This window comes from Coregonus lavaretus (genome assembly GCF_964263955.1).
Source record: "Coregonus lavaretus genome assembly, contig: SUPER_35_unloc_2, whole genome shotgun sequence".
Lineage (NCBI taxonomy): Eukaryota > Metazoa > Chordata > Actinopteri > Salmoniformes > Salmonidae > Coregonus > Coregonus lavaretus.
The window spans coordinates 148,738-170,689 of NW_028167180.1; the positions used below are offsets into that span (position 1 = coordinate 148,738).

At 43.9% G+C, this 21,952-nt stretch overlaps 1 protein-coding gene and 1 pseudogene across 2 annotated transcripts; both read left to right on the forward strand.

Annotated features, from left to right (window-relative positions):
- Nucleotides 1-1,708: 1,708 nt before the first annotated feature.
- On the forward strand, nt 1,709-2,918 carry LOC311110194 (ecto-ADP-ribosyltransferase 5-like; the record flags this gene model as incomplete). The annotated part of the gene is made up of 2 exons (XM_084188744.1): nt 1,709-1,750; nt 2,100-2,918. The coding sequence occupies 2 exons, from the start codon at nt 1,709-1,711 to the stop codon at nt 2,916-2,918; spliced, it is 861 nt and encodes a 286-aa protein (XP_084044870.1).
- Nucleotides 2,919-13,595: 10,677 nt separating this feature from the next.
- Nucleotides 13,596-14,323, forward strand: LOC311110195 (ecto-ADP-ribosyltransferase 5-like; annotated as a pseudogene). Its single transcript has one exon. The product of its transcript is annotated as an ecto-ADP-ribosyltransferase 5-like (transcript).
- Nucleotides 14,324-21,952: the final 7,629 nt, after the last annotated feature.

Sequence of the window (21,952 nt, forward strand, 5' to 3'; positions counted from 1 at the left end):
GGTCCTGGAGTGGCCTAGCCAGTCTCCAGATCTCAACCCCATAGAAAATCTTTGGAGGGAGTTGAAAGTCTGTGTTGCCCAGCGACAGCCCCAAAACATCACTGCTCTAGAGGAGATCTGCATGGAGGAATGGGCCAAAATACCAGCAACAGTGTGTGAAAACCTTGTGAAGACTTACAGAAAACGTTTGACCTGTGTCATTGCCAACAAAGTGTATATAACAAAGTATTGAGAAACTTTTGTTATTGACCAAATACTTATTTTCCACCATAATTTGCAAATAAATTCATAAAAAATCCTACAATGTGATTTTCTGGATATTTTTTTCTAATTTTGTCTGTCATAGTTGACGTGTACCTATGATGAAAATTACAGGCCTCTCTCATCTTTTTAAGTGGGAGAACTTGCACAATTGGTGGCTGACTAAATACTTGTTTTCCCCACTGTATGTACATAACACCTGTACACCCAGTTTTCTACAGATTATTTCACGTGCAAAAGACACTGAAAAGTAATGATTAAAGAATGATAATAGTAGTAACTTTGCCCTCTCACAGAGTATAACACTGGCTTATGAGTGATAAGTAAAAGTGACTAACTAGCGAGAACAAATACATTTGACGGCAGATATTACAAATGTCACATTTACATTTACCGGTAATTTCATTTCAAGTTCTTCCAATTCTACCTCTTAATATCAATATCTTTGGAACAGGCACAGTAAGACCTGAGCTGTGTTCGAATACTCATACTAACCGCACTAACCATACTATTTGTGACGTAAATGGAGTATGTAGTATGCTTATTGGTCATAGTATGGATATATTTAGCATGCCAAAAGTTCCCTGATGTTGTACTACATTAGCCAAAATACAAAGTAAACAAGCAGTGGACACTATTTCCGTGCTTTTGGGGCCCATAATGCAATTCTTCAGAGAATGGGCGTGGCTTCACAGCATTTTCAGATTTTAAGAAAATTGCAGAAAATATGCAGCTGAAGTCCGACGAGAGTGGATACAAATTCATTGCTTTAACTTATTATGACAAATGTTAAGAAAATGTTGAGCAATGTAATAATGTAATGCCTTTTGAAATAAGTGATGTTACATGTTATGTTGGGTGACAATTTCTTAGGTACGCTAGCCTTACGAACCGCATAGCATATCATTACAGGAGTTGATTGTATGTACTGGTATGTTAGCTAGCTACCTAACGTTGGTTGGCTACTAATACATCGAACTTGCCAGTATATTAACTATATGCTATCTAACTAACTTCCCAACGTCTATTGACTTTATTATTCACGTCATTCTTAGCTTAGCTAAGTGGAATAGTCGTTGTGCGTTCTCAATGAACATTGTTAATGAAGTCGTAAGATGTCTAGCTAGTCATTTGTTATGCTAACAAGCTAGCAAGAACTTGCACAGCAACAGCATCAACTTCCGGTAGACAGGCGAAGTTCTAGTACACTCAGCTGTAAGGATACCGTTTGTTTACAATATACTAAAATGAACTAATAGCATGTAGTATATACTCATTAAGTATGTAGTATACAGTATGTTAGTATGGGTATTCGAACACAGCACTGGTTTCTTGTTGAAATTAACTGTCCCCTTCTACTTCCTTCTTTCACGTCATTAGATGGAAATCACATGACCTACACACAAAGAAGACAATCACCTTTTCTGTTATGTTTCTGCTTGTTTTGATGGTAATCGTTGCTTTGATCTTCGGCATTCCCAAATCAAAGGTGAGATATTTAACATTTTAATCAAATAAATAAAACAAAAATGTATTACATATTCAATTGTCAATGTTTGCCCCTACAGTAGATCAGTGTTTCCAAACTGTAGAACAGGTTGCCATAAGTCTAATCAATGGAAACGTTTCCAAACTGTAGAACAGGTTGCCATAAGTCTAATCAATGGAAACGTTTCCAAACTGTAGAACAGGTTGCCATAAGTCTAATCAATGGAAACGTTTCCAAACTGTAGAACAGGTTGCCATAAGTCTAATCAATGGAAACGTTTCCAAACTGTAGAACAGGTTGCCATAAGTCTAATCAATGGAAACATTTCAAAAACATTTCACCGTTACAGGAAGGAGAAACTCAGAATGGAGGGATTCAAGATGGAGGGATGCAAGAGATTCTACCTCTAGACTTGGTCCGTTCTTCTGTTGATGACAAATATGATGGTTGCAGAGGTCTAATGTTAATGGAGGTTGAAAACATGTACCTCTACAATGAGTTAAACACTAATCCTCAATTCAACACATCCTGGAACATAGCAAAACCACATGCTATACCACATGGAGACCTTTTGAAAACAGAGCATTCCACTGCTATCTATTTGTACGCAAAAAATCTACCCAGATTGAATTCCAAATCGATCTACCTGGACTTTAACAAAGCATTTCAAGAGGGCAATTCTGCATACGTGACATCATTCAAGTACCATGCACTGCATTTCTACCTGACTGATGCCATTCAGATTCTTAGAGAAAGACAAGGGGCATGTAAGGAAGCCTTTCACAGAACCAACAAGAAGTTTGATCTGAGTGTTCTCAACCACGAGATCCGTTTCGGCACCTTCGCCGCAAGCTCTTTGAGATCCGACTTAACCAACTTTGGGAATGTGTCTTGCTTTGAGACCGACACTTGCTTTGGCGCTGAGCTAACTTCTTACTCAGCCTTTCCTGAAGAGAAAGAATTTTTAATTCCACCATATGAGATTTTTGAAGTCACCAAAATCCAGACAAAGTCACCAGTGAATAACCTGTTGTGTAAAGTTGTCTGCACACTAAAGAGCAAAGGAGGAGACAGTGATCTGAATTGCAAATTGATTTTGAGTGGAGGTGAATCCACTGCCGAGATGAAACCAAAGAGAACCAGCCACTATCATCACATACACATTTGAGTGACATTGTGGCTGACATAATAAAGCTTCTTTCACATTACACCATTTTCAAAATCCTTCAAATGTCCTTATGTGCTTGACTCTCATGCCTAATGGCTGTACAAAGAAATGATAAGTTAGTAATGGCTTTAAAGCTTGCTTCACATTACATGGTTTACAAAATCCTACAGCTTTATTACCTTTCACACTATGCAAGTCTTGGCAGGATTGCACGGTGTCCTGTCAAGTCTAATCTGAAATGAATTATACCAGACATACTGACTCAAGGTCAGTTCTTAATGGGTTGTAAGAATACCAAGAGTGAAAATAAAATAAAACTGCGAGGGCTCTCAGGCTGAGAGAGAGAGTTGGGTGAGAGAGCACTGAGAAGGGTTAGTCGTTTCCTTTGTCTGTGAAGTAAGGGGCCATAAGCCTCTCAGAGTAAGAGTGCTGATTTAGGATCAGTTTCGCCTTTTAGATCATAATGAATAAGATTACATGGACAGGGGATCCTAGATCAGCCCCTGAGCTCCATACTGCTCAATCAACCAATCACAACCAGGAGAGAACAGCATGAAGTTGAGTGGGAGAGACAAAACAAAGATGAATGATACAGCTACAGCATCAATCCTAAACACGTTTTCATGCGAGTGATATTCTGTCGGTTTTTTAAGTACATTGTTCAACTGGCAAAACTGGTTTGAGAGACTCAATGAAGCATAACCGACACACGTTGATAACGTGTAAGAACACTATAGGCCAAAGGTTAAAAGAGAGAAACGACTATATGTAGGGTACTGTCTGGTATGTTGTTCTACCATAAGAAAAAAACACACTGGCCGTGTCCGACTACCCAAACTAACAAGTAGGCTGATGGATATGCGAAAAGACAACGTTTTATAGTATGTGACATTTCTAATATTGAGTATGCTTTAAATGCCAGGACGTCACTGCATGCTATTGAGGAAGATAATTGTCACTTCAGACCCAGTTGATAATCAGCTGACAATAAGATAAGTGGAGACACTGTACCAAGATTAGAAGATGTATTCTCAGTGTGGGTGAGCCTAGTATTGTCACGACCCGGTGCGAGAAACAGTCACTAATAATTGTCAGAACCCAGAAGATGAGGCAGACACAGCAGTACTAGAGATGGTGGTTTAATTAAAGAACAAAATCTTCAGGCAAAGAAACTAAATCCACAATGTCCAAAAATAAAGCCAAGAGGCACAAAGAGGAAAACCTCCAAAAAACAAAAGAAACTCCACAAAGTGGTAAAAAACAGCAGGGAAAAACAAACCTCAAAAGACTACTCAAACAAAACACAAGAACTAAACCAGAGAACCTCTGGAAAATCCCACCAGAGAAATATCTATATAAAACAAGGCTTGGGCTGGGGCTGGGTGCTAACTTACAAACACTGAGCAAGGAACTGAGGAACACACAGGGTTTAAATACTAACAAGGGAATGACCTACAGGTGCAAACAATAATTAGAGCAAGAAAAACAAAAGGTACAAAAAAGGTGCAATGGGGACATCTAGTGACCAAAACCCGAACAGTCATGGCCAAAACCTGACAGAATCCCCCTCCTAGGAACGGCTCCTGACGTTCCTACCAGCCTTCTCAGGGTGGAGGGCCCTGAACTGACGAATGAGGTCAGGGTCCAGTATGTCCTTGGCAGGAACCCAGGAGCGCTCCTCGGGACCGTAGCCTTCCCAGTCCACCAGATACTGCCAGGACCGCTGCACCCGGCGGGAATCCAGTATCCGGTGGACGGTATAAGCCGACTGGCCACCGATGACACGGGGCGGAGGGGGAGGTCTGCCTGCCGGGATAAGGGGAGAAAAAACAACAGGTTTTAATAAAGAAATGTGAAATGTTGGATTGATCTTAAGGGATCTGGGTAAGTGTAGGCGAAAAGTAACGGGATTGACTCTCCTGGCAATCTTAAAGGGACCGATGAACCTCTGGAACAGCTTGCGAGACTCCACCCGTAGTGGTAGGTTCTTAGTTGAGAGCCATACTCTCTGGCCGGGGTACAGGGTAGGACCGGGACGGCGACCTCTGTTGGCTTGTCGTTGGTACTGCTGAGAGGAACGCAGAAGATTAAGACGTGCCTTCTTCCACGTAAGCCGACAGCGTCTGATGAACCTCGAGGCTGAAGGCACTCTGACTTCTGCCTCCTGGTCCGGGAACAATAGAGGCGCATAGCCAAACTGACACTCATGCGGGGACATACCAGTGGAGGAGGAGCACAAGGTGTTGTGCGCGTACTCGGCCCAAACAATGAAGGATGACCAAGTGGACGGGTTGTTGGAAACCATGCATCTGAGGGTGGTTTCCAGCTCCTGATTCATCCTCTCAGTTTGGCCATTGGACTCCGGATGGTACCCTGAAGATAAACTGGCCGTGGCCCCTATGAGTTGGCAGAAGGCCTTCCAAAACCTTGAGGCGAACTGGGGACCTCTGTCGGAAACCATATCTTGCGGAATCCCAAAGACTCGGAACACATGGTTAATCACCAACTCAGCTGTTTCCTTGGCAGAGGGTAATTTGGTCAAAGGAACAAACCTGGCCGCCTTAGAAAACCTGTCGATGATGACTAGGATCGTAGTATTACCATGGGACGGAGGAAGGCCAGTAATAAAGTCCAACGAGATATGGGACCAGGGTCGGTGGGGAATAGATAGAGGGTGAAGGAGTCCTTGAGGGCGGAGGTGAGAAGATTTGCCCTGGCAGCACACGGAACAGGCCTTGATGAAAGTGGCAACGTCTTCTTTTATGGTGGGCCACCAGAACTTACGCTGGATGAACTCCAAGGTGCGGCCTACGCCCGGGTGACAGGTGAGGCGAGAGGAGTGCCCCCACCGAAGGACTTGGGACCTTGCTGCCTTGGGAACAAACAACCGATTAGCAGGACCTCCTCCAGGGCCCGGTTCGATGGCTTGAGCTTGTTTCACGGTATCCTCCACTTGCCACGAGATCGGAGCCACGATCTTAGCGGCCGGAAGGACAGTCATGTCAGTATCTTATCGAATGGCAGGAGAGTAGATTCGTGACAAGGCGTCCGGTTTGAGATTCTTCGACCCGGGTCTATAGGTGAGGATAAACTGAAATCGGCTGAAGAAAAGAGACCATCGAGCTTGTCTGGCGTTCAACCGCTTCGCCTGCTGGATATACTCCAGATTCTTGTGGTCCGTAAGCACTTGAAACGGTTGAGAAGCCCCCTCGAGCCAGTGTCTCCATTCCTTCAATGCCATCTTAACCGCTAGGAGTTCACGATCCCCCACATCGTAATTCCTCTCGGCCGGGGTAAGCCGGTGAGAGAAGAAGGCGCAAGGATGAAGCTTCTTGTCTTCACCCCTCTGAGACAGGACAGCTCCAACCCCAACCTCTGATGCGTCTACGTCCACCACAAAAGGTTCATCCGCCGTTGGTAGTGTCAGGATGGGAGCAGAGAGGATGCGCTGCTTGAGTCCTTGGAAGGCCGTCTCAGCTTCTCTTCCCCACAGAAACCTTGTGTTGCCACCCTTGGTTACCGCCGAGAGAGGGGCTGCCACCGAGCTGAAGTTCTTGATGAACTTGCGGTAAAAGTTGGTGAAGCCCAGGAAACGCTGAACTTCCTTAACGGACTTGGGGGTGGGCCAATCCGCTACCGCCTCTACCTTCTTGGGGTCCATCTGGACTCGTCCGGGTTCCACTATAAATCCCAGGAATTGTACTCGAGAGGAATGGAATTCACACTTCTCCGGCTTAACGTACAAATGGCTGTCTAGGAGGCGTTTGAGCACTTGTCTGACATGCTTAGTGTGTTCTTGAAGGGAGCTCAAAAAGATGAGGATGTCATCCAAGTAAACAAACACAAAGATGTTAAGCATATCCCTAAGCACATCGTTTATGAGCGCTTGGAACACAGCCGGAGCGTTGGTCAGGCCGAAGGGCATCACCGAGTATTCGTAGTGACCAGTAGGCGTGTTGAAAGCGGTCTTCCACTCGTCCCCGGGTTTGATCCGCACAAGATGGTATGCATTCCGCAGGTCAAGCTTAGTGAAGACAACTGCTTCCTGGAGCAGCTCAAAGGCTGTGGCCATAAGGGGTAGCGGGTAGCGGTTACGGACGGTTATGGCATTGAGTCCCCGGTAGTCGATGCAAGGTCGTAATCCACCGTCTTTCTTGGCCACAAAGAAAAACCCTGCTCCCGCCGGCGAGGTAGATGGACGCATGAGGCCTGCTGTCAGAGCGTCCTTGATGTAGGTATCCATAGCAGCTTGTTCGGGAGGAGAAAGGGAAAAGATCCGACCCCTGGGAGGGCAGGTCCCCGGCAACAGGTCGATGGTGCAATCGTAAGGTCTATGGGGTGGTAGTTTGGTGGCCCTCTGTTTGCTAAATACCAGTTTGAGGTCATGGTAACACTCGGGAACTCGGGACAAGTCGATGGATTCTAGAGACTCGGAAGGAGAACTCTGGGAACTCGGGAAGATACAAGTGGCTTGGCACGTAGGACCCCACTGCTTGATAGTGCCCACAGACCAGTCGATGTGAGGGTTATGGCTGTGAAGCCAGGGATAACCAAGGACGAGAGGAAACTCGGAACAGGAGATCAGATGAAAGTTCATCACTTCCTGGTGTTGGGAAACTGAAAGTCGTAAGGGGGTAGTGGCACGAGTGACAAGTCCAGATCCCAAAGGACTTCTATCCAACGTAGTCACCCTTATGGGGTCACTTAGAGGTTCAGAAGGAACGCCATTCTCCTTCGCCCAGATCCCATCCATGAAGTTACCTGCGGCTCCAGAGTCTACCAAGGCTTGAAGAGAAAACTCGTGGTCGTCCCAGGAAAGGGTAACAGGAATGAGCAGGCGGGAGTTGGATGGATGGGAGGAGGTTATGTTTCCCGTTACAGTCCTCCCAGGCCTGCACGGGAGAGTGCGTTTCCCTGGAGCCCGGGACACGTGGAGCGGAAATGGCCCGGTTTGCCGCAATATAGACAGCATCGCTCCCTCATCCGGCGGTCTCTCTCAGCCTGGGAGATGCGTCCAACCTGCATGGGTTCTGGTGGAGCCAGCGAGGATAAAGGTGGAGACTCGGAGCTGGAACCGATAGGAGCTAGGGTGAGCGGTATATGGTTTTGTTCTCTCTCTCTCAGACGCTGGTCTATGCGTGAAGCCAACTTGATAAGGGACTCAAGGTTGTCCGGTGGTTCCCGAGTGGCCAGTTCATCTTGGATGGTGTCAGAAAGACCCTTCAAAAAACACACTGTGAGCGCCTCGTCGTTCCAGCCACTTGCTGCTGCCACAGTGCGGAACTGGATGGCATAGTCCGTCACGCTACGCCGACCTTGGCGGAGAGTCAGGAGCTGTTTGGCTGAGTCAGGGCCGTTGGTAGGACCTTGAAACACTCGCTTGAATTCTTCAGCAAAGGTAGAGTAGCTGGCACAGCAGGGACTTTGGGCATCCCACACAGCAGTAGCCCAGGCTAGGGCCTTTTCCGACAGCAGGGTGATGATATATGCTATCTTGGACCGGTCGGTGGGAAACGACGATGGTTGCAGCTCAAAGGAGAGAGAACATTGGGTGAAAAACCCCTTACAAACACTCGGGTCCCCTGAGAACCGTTGGGGAGGCGGCAGACGAGGTTCAGCCAGGGGATTAACTGCCAGGGGCCTTGAATCGGATGAACTGGAGCAGAAGCGGTTGCCGGGGAAAGTCGATCCGAAATCTGCTTTATGGAAGTCAGCATCTCTGACAGAAGTTGAGAATGTCTAGCCATTAAGGCCTCTTGCTGAACCAGAGCAGCTTCGTGGCGTTGGACAGTCCCCTCATGGTGGGACAGCATGGAAAAAAGATCCTGGGTACTGGCTGCCTCTGGGTTCATAATAATGGCTCAGTGTTTCTGTCACGACCCGGTGCGAGAAACAGTCACTAATAATTGTCAGAACCCAGAAGATGAGGCAGACACAGCAGTACTAGAGATGGTGGTTTAATTAAAGAACAAAATCTTCAGGCAAAGAAACTAAATCCACAATGTCCAAAAATAAAGCCAAGAGGCACAAAGAGGAAAACCTCCAAAAAACAAAAGAAACTCCACAAAGTGGTAAAAAACAGCAGGGAAAAACAAACCTCAAAAGACTACTCAAACAAAACACAAGAACTAAACCAGAGAACCTCTGGAAAATCCCACCAGAGAAATATCTATATAAATCAAGGCTTGGGCTGGGGCTGGGTGCTAACTTACAAACACTGAGCAAGGAACTGAGGAACACACAGGGTTTAAATACTAACAAGGGAATGACCTACAGGTGCAAACAATAATTAGAGCAAGAAAAACAAAAGGTACAAAAAAGGTGCAATGGGGACATCTAGTGACCAAAACCCGAACAGTCATGGCCAAAACCTGACAAGTATGTTAGTATTTGTGGCTTACTGCATCCATTTTAACTAGACTGTACATTCTAAGTAGCCTCGTAATAACCAGACAGATTACCATGTAGTGAAACATTAATGTGAGAGATCCGGCTGGCTCGCGAGACTACATTCTAAATAGTACGTTGTATGATCAGAACTCAGTAGTTTTAGTAAGTAGTGGGTAAGACACCGATGTCGGACACGGTCTATGGGGTTTGTCTATGAGGCAGGTTGACAATAAACATCAAATAGCACAACAATCAAGGATATATTTTAGTCATTGGCCTTTTTTAAATTGATCTGATAAAGGGGTTTTCATATTCATATGACTGTCTCACACTTATTTAGGAGTTGGATTCTGGTGAAACAAATGTTTTATTTGGTATTTGGTATTTTATTAGGATCCCCGTTAGCTGTTGCTATAGCAGCAGCTGCTCTTCCTGGGGTCCACACAAAACATGAAACATGACATAATACAGAACATTAATAGACAAGAACAGCTCATGGACAGAACTACATAAAAAATGTTTAAGGCACACGTAGCCTACATATCAATACATACACACAAACTATCTAGGTCAAATAGGGGAGAGGCGTTGTGCCGTGAGGTGTTGCTTTATCTGTTTTTTGAAGTAGAGGGTTGAAGATGATTGACAGATGCTTTGGTCTAGGCAGGCTGCAGTGACATGGAGCATTCTTCACATTTACCAGTAGAGGGCAGCATTTCAATTAACCAGCTAAAGTAATGATTGACAGAGAAAGCTTAGACTAGGGTTATTCAAATCCAGTCTCACACAGTAGGGATCAGTTCAGTGATTGCCTAAATTCAACACACCTGGTCTTCCAGGTCGGTTAAATTTAAAACAAGAAGTTCCTGCGGCGCTCCAGGAACGAGTGCCTATAGGGCATGTCTGGTGGTCCCTCTCCTCAGGGACCACCAGACAACCCTCTCCTCAGGGACCACCAGATAACCCTCTCCTCAGGGACCACCAGACAACCCTCTCCTCAGGGACCACCAGACAACCCTCTCCTCAGGGACCACCAGACAACCCTCTCCTCAGGGACCACCAGACAACCCTCTCCTCAGGGACCACCAGACAGGAACACCTGCATCAATTAGTCAAGGGGTTGATGGTTAGTAGACTGAGTCAGGTGTGTCAGATTAGGGCTAAAACTAAAATGTGAAACGTCTGGTGGTCCCTGAGGAGAGGGTTGGGAAACCCTGGACTGGGGGCCTCAAGCTTCACTGTAGTGCTGTATTCCTTTATTCTGGGTGATTGATTGATTCAAGTGGTATTTTGGCTTTTAGTATTCAAGGCCTGAATCAGTCCCTGATTAGAGGGGAAGGATGATGATGATGAGTTCAGCAGTGTGTTGATGATGTTAGTCATGTTCTCACATAGATCAGTATGAAAGAAGTGTGAACAAACAACTCTCAGAAGTCACTTGGTGTTTACTGCATGTATGTGTGTGTGTGTGTGTGTGTGTGTGTGTGTGTGTGTGTGTGTGTGTGTGTACGTTTGTATGTGTGTGTGTGTGTGTGTGTGTGTGTGTGTGTGTGTGTGTGTGTGTGTGTGTGTGTGTGTGTGTGTGTGTGTGTGTGTGTGTGTGTGTGTGTGTGTGTGTGTGTGTGTGTGTGTGTGTGTGCGTTTGTTTGTATGTACAGTACTGGACAAACATTTGCACACACCTACTCATTCCAGGGTTTTTCTTATTTTTACTATGTTCTACATTGTAGAATAATAGTGAAGACATCAAAACTATGAATTAACACATATGGAATCATGTAGTAACCAAAAAAGTGTTAAACAAATCAAAATATATTTTAGATTTCAGATTCTTCTAAGTAGCCACCCTTTGACTTGATGACAACTTTGCACACTCCTGGCATTTTCTCAACCAGCTTCACCTGGAATGCTTTTCCTACAGTCTTGAAGGAGTTCCCACATATTTTGAGCACTTGTTGGCTGCTTTTCCTTCACTCTGCAGTCCAACTCATCCCAAACCATCTCAATTGGGTTGATGTCGGGTAATTGTGGAGGCCAGGTCATCTGATGCAGCACTCCATCACTCTCTTTCTTCGTCAAATAGCCCTTACACAGCCTGGAGGTGTGTTGGGTCATTGTCCTGTTTAAAAACAAATGATAGTCCCACTAAGCGCAAACAAGAAGGGATGGCCTCTCGCTGCAGAATGCTGTGGTAGCCATGCTGGTTAAGTGAATTCTAAATAAATCACCGACAGTATCACCAGCAAAGCACCCCCACACCATCACACCTCCTCCTTCATGCTTCACGGTGGGAACCACACATGCTGAGATCATCCGTTTACCTAGTCTGCATCTCACAAAGAAACGGCGGTTGGAACCAAAAATCAAAGATGGAAAGAAATTCCACAGATTAACTTTTAGCAAGGCACACCTGTTAATTGAAATGCATTCCAGGTGACTACCTCATGAAGCTGGTTGAGAGAATGCCAAGACTGTGCAAATCTGTCATCAAGGCAAAGGGTGGCTATTTGAAGAATCTCAAATATAAAACATATGTTGATTTGTTTAACACTTTTTTGGTTACTACATGATTCCATACGAGTTATTTCATAGTTTTGATGTCTTCACTATTATTCTACAAGAAATTTGTGGCGTGGTTGAAAAACGAGTTTTAATGACTCCAACCTAAGTGTATGTTAACTTCCGACTTCAACTGTATTTGTATACATATAACAAACCCTAACCTCAACAAAGCAGTTAGAGAAGGAAGATATGGGTATGGAACATCACTCCAGTACCATTCCCTGCACTTCTATCTAACTGACGCCGTTCAGATTCTCAAACAAAGTCAAACAACATGTAGGACCACCTACCGTAGAACCAAGGTGTATTTTGATCGGAATGTTCTAAACAAAGAGATCCGTTTCGGATTCTTTGCCTCCAGTTCTTTAAATAAGTCATTACATATTTTTGCAACACGTCCTGCTTTGAGATCAACACAGGTGTTGGTGCTAACCTGACATATTACTCTGCCTATATCAATGAGAGTGAGGTTTTAATCCCGTCCTATGAGGTCTTTAGAGTCACTGATGTCCAGACAAACATGTGGTGTGATGTCATCTATACACTGAAGAGCACTGGAATATCTAAGAGCAACATGAACTGCAGATGGGTTTACAATGGAGCAGATCCAAACCTGAGAAGCAGCTTTGATACATTAATCAGAGCATCAGATACAGGCTACATAATGCTCTTTATTGTGTTGATAACTACTGTATATCACTAATCATTCCATCCAGAAACAATGATGCAATTACTACAATGATGAGGAATCTAAACCACTTTCCATATCTTAGTTGTAATGATCCTGTTAAGAAAATCTTGCTTTGCTTGTAAATGTATGTTTTTCTTTCTTGACATTGTCATTGTTTTAAAATATTGAAATAAAGGAGCCTATAAATTTGCCCTGCAGCTTTTGTTGAAAGCAATAAAGAAAAGCATTGAGAATGATTACATCTCATGTCATCTTTATACACTGTAGATCTGTTATTAACCTATAGAGCCAGCTCTCTGACCAAGTATCAGTAGATCTTTTCAGACAGTCTGCAGACAGGAAACCTGAAGTCTTCTACAAAACTATATCGGGCTCCAGTTCTGGTAAATTCACCACTAAGATCATTGTAACTGAATGAAGAAGATGATGGTCACACATCCTCAAAGAGCCACAAACATTTTCAGAAATGTGGTTCTGTTTAAACTAAACACACCTTTTCCTGGACATTTGCCAAATAGCAACCAGTGGTCATCCATAACTTTGTTGCAACCTGAGTGTCCGTAATCATGACTGACCAGTGACCACACAGTGCAGTGGGAGAGTTTGGGGTCATGAAGTGTATGTCTGTTAATAGGACTGTTTATCTCTGTAGAGATACCTTATAAAAGAGGCAGGCAACCCTGGTCCTGGAGTTCCATAGACACATGATGTTTTTGATTTAACCAACCTGGAAGACCAGGTGTGTTGAACTTAGGCAATCACTGAACTGATCATTTAGCTCAGTTGGTCTGGTGTGGAGCCTAGTTGGGGCAACACCCTGCGGCACTCCAGGAACAGGGTTGCTGACCCCTGCCTTATAAGGTGGTGGAGTAATGCAAACCGTTGAGTGTGGAATGTGAGCTTTCTGACACAAGCTCTATTGAATGGCTATTACACCTAAAAACAAGTCAGTGGCCTTGTGGTTAGAGTGGATTTGACCCAGCTACCTTTCGGTTACTGTCCCAACGCTCTTACCCACCAGGCTATCTAACTACATGCACAATGAGGTGAACACAGTCTCCCTCCCACGTGAGAAAAATACAAATTCAGACTTCAATAATGCCCTGAACAAAGCAGGACAAAAGGCCAAACCATCTATCCATGAACTGAAAAAAGAACATTCCATGGCTATATATGTGTACACAAATGAAAAGCCCAATATCTACCTGGACTTCAACAGACAAGTTAGAGATGGTAGATCTAATTATGGGACAACATCATTCCAGTACCATTCCCTGCACTTCTATCTAACTGAGGCCATTCAAATGCTCAAACGAAGTCAAACAACATGTATGACCACCTACCGTAGAACCAACGTTTATTTTGATCAAAACGTTATTAACAAAATTATCTGTTTCGGCAGCTTCGCCTCGAGCACTCCAGACCTGAAAATAGGCAGAGATTCATTTGGAACGACGTCCTGCTTTGAGATCTCCACATGTCTTGGAGCTGACATATCATATTACTCTGTAGTTACTGGCGAGAGAGAAGTCTTAATTCCTCCCTATGAGGTATTCACATCCAGACGAAGTCACAAGAGAATAACTTGTGGTGTGAAGTCGTCTACACACTAGTGAACACTGGAGTTCAGAGTGACTTGAAGTGCAAGTTGCAAAATGGAGCAAAATCAAACATGAGAAGCAGCTTTTCTGCATTCAACCGCGCATCAGGAAAAGGCTACATAACGCTCTATATTATGTTGATAATTACTGTATATCACTGATCATTCCCCCACCAATGTACAATTAAGTAATCTGAAACAAATGTATCTTTCCTTCTTTCAGCTGTAATGATCCTGTTAAATACTTCTTAACCCGCATTGCTTGCTCAGATTAAGATCAAGGTTATTTTTCTTAATATTGTGTAGTAATTTGTTGACATTGAATCGAATTGTAATTTGTGATTTGTTGACATTTGTTAGCATGTACACTCTGTTTGTTTACATTCATCTGTACTGTTGTAAATGTTACCCACATTGTTTGCTTGGATTGTTAACATTTCTTCTGCCAGTGAATTGGCATTTGTTGTCATGTGCATTGCAGCTTTTGTTAAAACCAATAAAGAAAAGCATTTAGTATTATTACATCTCCTGTCCTATTTATCCACAACCTGCACATCTGTTATAAATATATTAATTTCAGCTCACTTGAAGAAAATTAGTTTGTTCTCAGGTATAATTAGAAGTGGCTACAAAGATATTTAGATTTAAACTAAGATTAAACTATTTCTAAATATTTGTAGAAATAAATTAAACTAATGGCTTCGAAATAAACTTGATGCAGCAATTCGACCATGAAGGCCTGATTCACACAGTCTCCTCTGAACAGTTGATGTTGAGATGTGTCTGTTACTTGAACTCTGTGAAGCATTTATTTGGGCTGCAATTTCTGAAGCTGTTAACTCTAATGAACTTATCCTCTGCAAAAGAGGTAACTCTTGGTCTTCCATTCCTGTGGCGGTCCTCATGAGAGCCAGTTTCATCATAGCGCTTGAGGGTTTTTGCGACTGCACTTGAAGAAACTTTCAAAGTTCTTGAAATGTTTTGTATTGAATGACCATGTCTTAAAGTAATGATGGACTATGTGTTATTTGATAGTTTTGATGGCTTCACTATTATTCTACAATGTAGAAAATAGTAAAAATAAAGAAAAACCCTTGAATGAGTAGGTGTTCTAAAACTTTTGACCGGAAGTGTCTATATATTTTTACACATATTGCTACAGTTATTGTTATTTATGGTGGTAATACATTTTGTTGTTGTTAATTTTAATAGTGGGAGGGTCTGCACATTTTTTGAGAGTACAAGGGGAGGGTCATGTGAAAATATTTTTTATGTGGGGGAGAGGGGTGATTATTATTTTCTTTTTTGACACCTCGAGTTAGCAAGACAGCACAAACAGATCTGGGACTCAGGCTAGGAAAGAACTAAACAGCAGTCTGAGGTTATGAGTGAAGTCACCCTGATGACTGACTGGTGACTGGTATCATTCCATATTTTCCTAATGTGATATATTTTATTAAATATTTTAATGGACAATTAAGATTTTCTATTTTATTATATTCTGTCCTATTCTATTCAAATTAGGATACTTGGTTCTGCGACAATTTTTTTTAAATAAGCTGTGGTGTGAAGTTGTCTACACAGTAGGGAGGGAGGGAGGGAGGGAGGGAGGGAGGGAGGGAGAAAGGGAGGGAGGGAGGGAGGGAGGGAGAGAGAGAGTGAGGGAGGGAGGGAGGGAGGGAGGGAGGGAGAGAGGGAGGGAGGGAGGGAGGGAGGGAGGGAGGGAGGGAGGGAGGGAGGGAGGGAGAGCAGTAGCAGGGTTAGTAGTTTCCTGTGTCTGTGAGGTCAGAGGGAGATGGGAGGGAGGGAGAGCAGGAGCAGGGTTAGTAGTTTCCTGTGTCTGTGAGGTCAGAGGGAGATGGGAGGGAGGGAGAGCAGGAGCAGGGTTAGTAGTTTCCTGTGTCTGTGAGGTCAGAGCTCAGCACTGCAAAGTCTATTAACCACAACGAGGAGAGAACGGTCTCGTTCAAGGCAGACTATATTGCAGTCAGGCTGCACACAGCAACCAATGGGCATTAGATTACTATACCACATGATTTGGTTAACTGATATGTTAAACACCAATCCAGGCGTTGTGAGATCCGGCAGGCGACGTCAATGTAGTCAGCCTGGAACGTTGCCAATGTCATGAGTGGGGTTGGAGGAGAGAGGAATGGGACTTGGTAATGAAGGAAGCGTTCAGCAGCCATAGTGTTGACTAGCAGAGACAACAGAGGCAACATGGTGGCAGTGAACTGTCATAACATCTACTGTCTATCCACTGGTTACTTTGACACTAACTGTTGCTTTGACACTACTATTAAACCCAATATCTCTAAGACATGGAAATGATCATGAATACCTTAAGATTATAACTTCCCTGCCTGGGCTGATGAGACAGTGGATTGCGCAGTCAGACGTAACAGAGTAAAGAGTCATTTTAACGTCATAGATTTAGCTGGTGGTAACTTGTGGAATAGACACCGGCTGGAATGCGCTTTTAACCAATCAGCATTCAGGATTATACCCAGCCGTTGTATAAACATATATAACTGTTAGATTAGGTGCTACCTAAACAGTGGCTGAACTCCATCATAAACTCCACAGTCAGTGGCCCTTTGTTACCAAACAATATGGCCATAGTCTCAATCTGTTTCCTTCCTTTCCTTGTCTCCTTTCCTTGTCTCCTATCATTTGTAACCACCACATATCTGACAGACCTCACCATTTGAACGCAATATGATGGAACTCTATCAACCTACCAGTCCTCTCACATCTTAGTCATAACAAAGGAATTGAACACTATCAACCTACCAGTCCTCTCACATCTCAGTCATAACAAAGGAATTGAACACTATCAACCTACCAGTCCTCTCACATCTCAGTCATAACAAAGGAATTGAACACTATCAACCTACCAGTCCTCTCACATCTCAGTCATAACAAAATAAAGGTAACAACCATAACCAGCAGTATTAGAATACTGCCTAAATCATAACCTGGACATTGGCATGAGAGACAACAGAATAGCGAACACACACACTAATGTACCTGGAGGCCTTCAGTCTTGACATGGTGCATTCTGGGCAGAAGAGGGCAGTGTTTACCTCAACCAGCTAAAGGAATGATTGGCAGTCAAAGCTTAGACTTGACCAGAGGTAATCAACCCTATTTCTGGAGCGCATCAGGTACTGCAGGATTTTGTCCCAACTAGGCTCCACACTGTATGTGTGTGTGTATGTGAAGGGAATGGGGGATACCTAGTCAGTTTCACAACTGAATGCATTCAACCAAAATGTGTGTTGCACATTTAACCCATCCCTTCTGAATCAGAGAGGTGCAGGGGGCTACCTTAATCAACATCAGGGAGCAGTGGTTGTTGGGGTTTAACTTCTCAAGCAGAGAAACGGCAGATTTTCCACCTTCACCGGCTCAGGAGTCAAACCAGCAACCTTTCGTTTACAGCCCAACGCTCTTAAACACTAGGCTACCTGTGTGGGTATGTGTGTGTGTGTGTGTGTGTGTGTGTGTGTGTGTGTGTGTGTGTGTGTGTGTGTGTGTGTGTGTGTGTGTGTATGTGTGTGTGTGTGTGTGTGTGTGTGTGTGTGTGTTTGTGTGTGTGTGTGTGTGTGTGTGTGTGTGTACTGTGCTAAGGGGTTTGTGGTTTGAGGGGTACTTGTATCTGTAGGTGCCTGTTCTCAGCAAGAGAGGAGGGACTGTGAAAATATCCACAAGAGCGCTGGTATAACAAGGCCCCCTGAAAGCTGAACATTTCAATGCTGATTCTGTATCTTAAAAGACAATTCATCTCCATTACAAGTTGACATTGGACCAACATATTTTGACATCATGGCAAGACACAAGATCCTAAGCTTTACTGTGATGTATTTCATCCAGGCTTGGACTTTGGGTGTGGACTCCAAGATGGTAAGATATTAAACAATTTTGAGAGAGAGAGACAGAGAGACAGAGAGAGAGAGAGAGAGAGACAGAGAGACAGAGAGACAGAGAGACAGAGAGACAGAGAGACAGAGAGACAGAGAGAGAGAGAGAGAGAGAGAGAGAGAGGTATTACAGTATAATTTTTTTTGATTAGATATGTATTCGTTTTAGTTCTTATATATAAATAGTATTATAGCTATTACTTTTATTGTTGTCACTGTTGTTTTCATAATTGTGTGTATCACTTTGCTTTGGCAACATTTATGAATTTGAGAGAGAGAGAGAGAGAGAGAGAGAGAGAGAGAGAGAGAGAGAGAGAGAGAGAGAGAGAGAGAGAGAGAGAGAGAGAGAGAGAGAGAGAGAGAGAGAGAGAGAGACAGAGAGAGAGAGAGAGAGACAGAATATATGCATTTAAATATATAGAACCCTTCCTCTGTTTTACACGTGTTGCTGTTTCCCTTTGGTGCGATGTTGTGTACAAACTAGAGAGTATCAAACCCCCCAATAGTAACCTGAATTGCAAAATTTTTAAGAAGCCAATTATTAATTAAGAAAAATCTATGTTGATCTTGAGTAATTGTCCCTAAAGAGGATTTAAATAAAACAGCCAGGCTGCTTATCCTTCTTAAAGTAAATAAAGCCAAACAATGTGTTTTCAGTGTCTGAAGCTTTTATTGTATTAAGTTGATTTGTTCATTGGTGGATGTTACATACAAACCTCATCCTGACTACCTGAAATAGTGATTATTAAGATGTTTGTACTAGCCTGTGTATCAGACTCCATAGGAGACTTTAAAATACTTATATGCCTTCTGCAACTTCTGGCAAAATGAATAAAGAAAATCAATGAGCTTGACTACAGTACGTCTAATCCTTTTTATTTGAACTTTCACTGTACTACATTTAGACAAACTAATGTTACAACATTAAATGGGCCACTGATTAAGATATAATATAACATACCACAAGTTGAATTGTCCAATAAAGTGATACTGGAAACTACCAATTGTTGGGGGGAATATTTACTGTCATTTCTTTCTTAGTGCAGCAATAGCAAACAATGGGTACAAACATTTCAACAAATGACTAAATATTACCACTAGCTTCAACTTCACAAAACGCCCCGCACGGATTGGCCCACAGGCATCACCAGCTGATTCTCTTAAGAGGTGGGGCCCCGCCCCTGCCGTCCTTGAAAGCTGGTTCCACCATTGGGGTGCCAGAACAGAGAAGAGCTTGGACTGGGCTGAGCGGGGAGCTGCCCTCCGGTAGGGATTGGAGGCCCAAGAGACCAGAGGTAGCAGAACGCAGTGCTCAGGTTTGGGTGTAAGGTTTGAGTATAGCCTTAAGGTAGGGAGGGGCAGTTCCTCTTGCTACTCCGTAGGCAAGCACCATGGTCTTGTAGTGGATGCGAGCTTTGACTGGAAGCCAGTGGAGTGTGCGGAGGAGCGAAAGTTGAACACCAGGCAGGCTGCAGCACTTTGGAGAAGTTGCAGGGGTGTGATGGCACAAGCAGGAAGCCCAGCCAACAGCGAGTTGCAGTAGTCCAGACGGGAGATGACAAGTGCCTGGAATAGGACCTGCACCACTTCCTGTGTGAGGTAGGGTCGTAACCTACTGATGTTGTAGAGCATGAACCTGCAGGAGCGAGTCAATGCTTTGATGTTTGCAAAGAAAGTTAGGGTGTTGTCCAGGGTCACGCCAAGATTCTTTGCACTCTGGGAGGGAGATGCGGTGGAGTTGTCAACCATAATGGAGAGGTCTTGGAGCAGTCAGGCCTTGTTGAGGTTGAGTTTGAGGTGGTGGGCCGACCTCCAAGCTGAGATATCTGCCAAGCACCAGGGTGTCAGAAGGGGGGAAGGAGAAAAGTAGTTGGATGTGATCCACATAGCAGTGATAGGAGAGACCATCTGAGGATATGACGGAGCCAAGTGACTTGATATATAGAGAGGAGGAGAGGGCCTAGAACCGAGCCCTGGGAGACAGCAGTAGTGAGAGTATGTGGAGCTGACACAGATCCTCTCCACATCACCTGGTCGGAGATGTCCAAGAGTGTGCTGAGCCATTGACGCCCAGCCCTGAGAGGGTGGAGAGGAGGATCTGATGGTCCACAGTGTCGAAGGCAGCGGACAGATCTGGGAGGATTAGAACAGAGGAGAGAGAGTCAGATTTGGCAGAGCAGAGAGCCTCCGTGACAAAGAGAATAGCAGTCTCAGTTGAGTGAACCATCTTGAAGCCTGACTGGTTAGGGTCAAGAAGATTGCTCTGAGAAAGATAGAGAGCGAGTTGGTCCGCCACAGGAAAGGAAGACCCAGAGTTACCTCTGCTGCAGAGGATAAGTTCATTAGAGGTAACTGCACCTCAGATTGCAGCCCAAATAAATGCTACACAGAGTTCAAGTAACAGACACATCTCAACATCAACTGTTCAGAGGAGACTGCGTGAATCAGGCCTTCATGATCGAATTGCTGCAAAGAAACCACTGCTAAAGGACACCAATAAGAAGAAGAGACTTGCTTGGGCCATGAAACACGAGCAATGGACATTATACCGTTGGAAATATGTCCTTTGGTCTGATGAGTCCAAATTTTAGAATTCTGGTTCCAACCGCCGTGTAATTTTGTGAGATGCAGAGTAGGTGAACGGATTATCTACGCATGTGTGGTTCCCACCATGAAGCATGGAGGAGGAGGTGTGATGGTGTGGGGGTGCTTTGCTGGTGACACTGTTGGTGATTTATTTAGAATTCAAGGCACACTTAACCAGCATGGCTTCCACAGCATTCTGCAGCGATACGCCATCCTATCTGGTTTGCACTTAGTGGGACCATCATTTGTTTTTCAACAGGACAATGACCCAACACACCTCCAGGCTGTGTAAGGGCTATTTAACCGAAAAGGAGAGTGATGGAGTGCTGCATCAGATGACCAGGCCTCCACAATCACCCAACCTCAACCCAATTGAGATGGTTTGGGATGAGTTGGATCGCAGAGTGAAGGAAAAGCAGCCAACAAGTGCTCAGCATGTATGGGAACTCCTTCAAGACTGTTGGAAAAGCATGCCAGGTGAAGCTGGTTGAAAGATTGCCAAGAGTGTGAAAAGTTGTCATCAAGGCAAAGGGTGGCTACTTGGAAGAATCTCAAATATAACATATTTTTTGATTTGTTTAACACTTTTTCGATTACTATACAATTCCATATGTGTTATTACATCGTTTTGATGTCTTCGCTATTATTCTACAATGTAGGAAATAGTATAAATAAAGAAAAACCCTTGAATGAGTAGGTGTGTCCAATTTCTTGATGTTACTCTTTAATTCCAACCAGATTATTTGGTTACATGCAGAGTGCGACATGAGTAAGACATGAGCTTCCCTAAATGCAACAAAGTCAAACTGTGGGGGGTCTCTAAATATTGATAATTTGATTGACAGCAAGATACATAAATCTTACCTGCGAAAGCATCTGAGCAAAACAGCTCCCCTCTGTCTCACTGGACACTGAGTATACAACACATTAAGAACGCCTGCTCTTTCCATGACATAGATTGATCAGGTGAATCCAGGTGAAAGCTATGATCTCATATTGATGTCACTTGTTAAACTAAATCCACTTCAATCAGTGTAGATGAAGGGGAAGAGACAGGTTAAAGAAGGATTTGTAAGCCTTGAGAAAATGGAGACATGGAGTGTGTATGTGTGCTATTCAGAGGGTGAATGAGCAAGACAAAAAATTTAAGTGCCTTTGAACGGGGTATGGTAGTAGGTGCCAGGCGCACCGGTTTGTGTGAAGAACTGCAACGCTGCTGGGTTTTTCACACTCAATAGTTTACTGTGTCTATCAAGAATGGTCCACTACTCAAAGGACATCC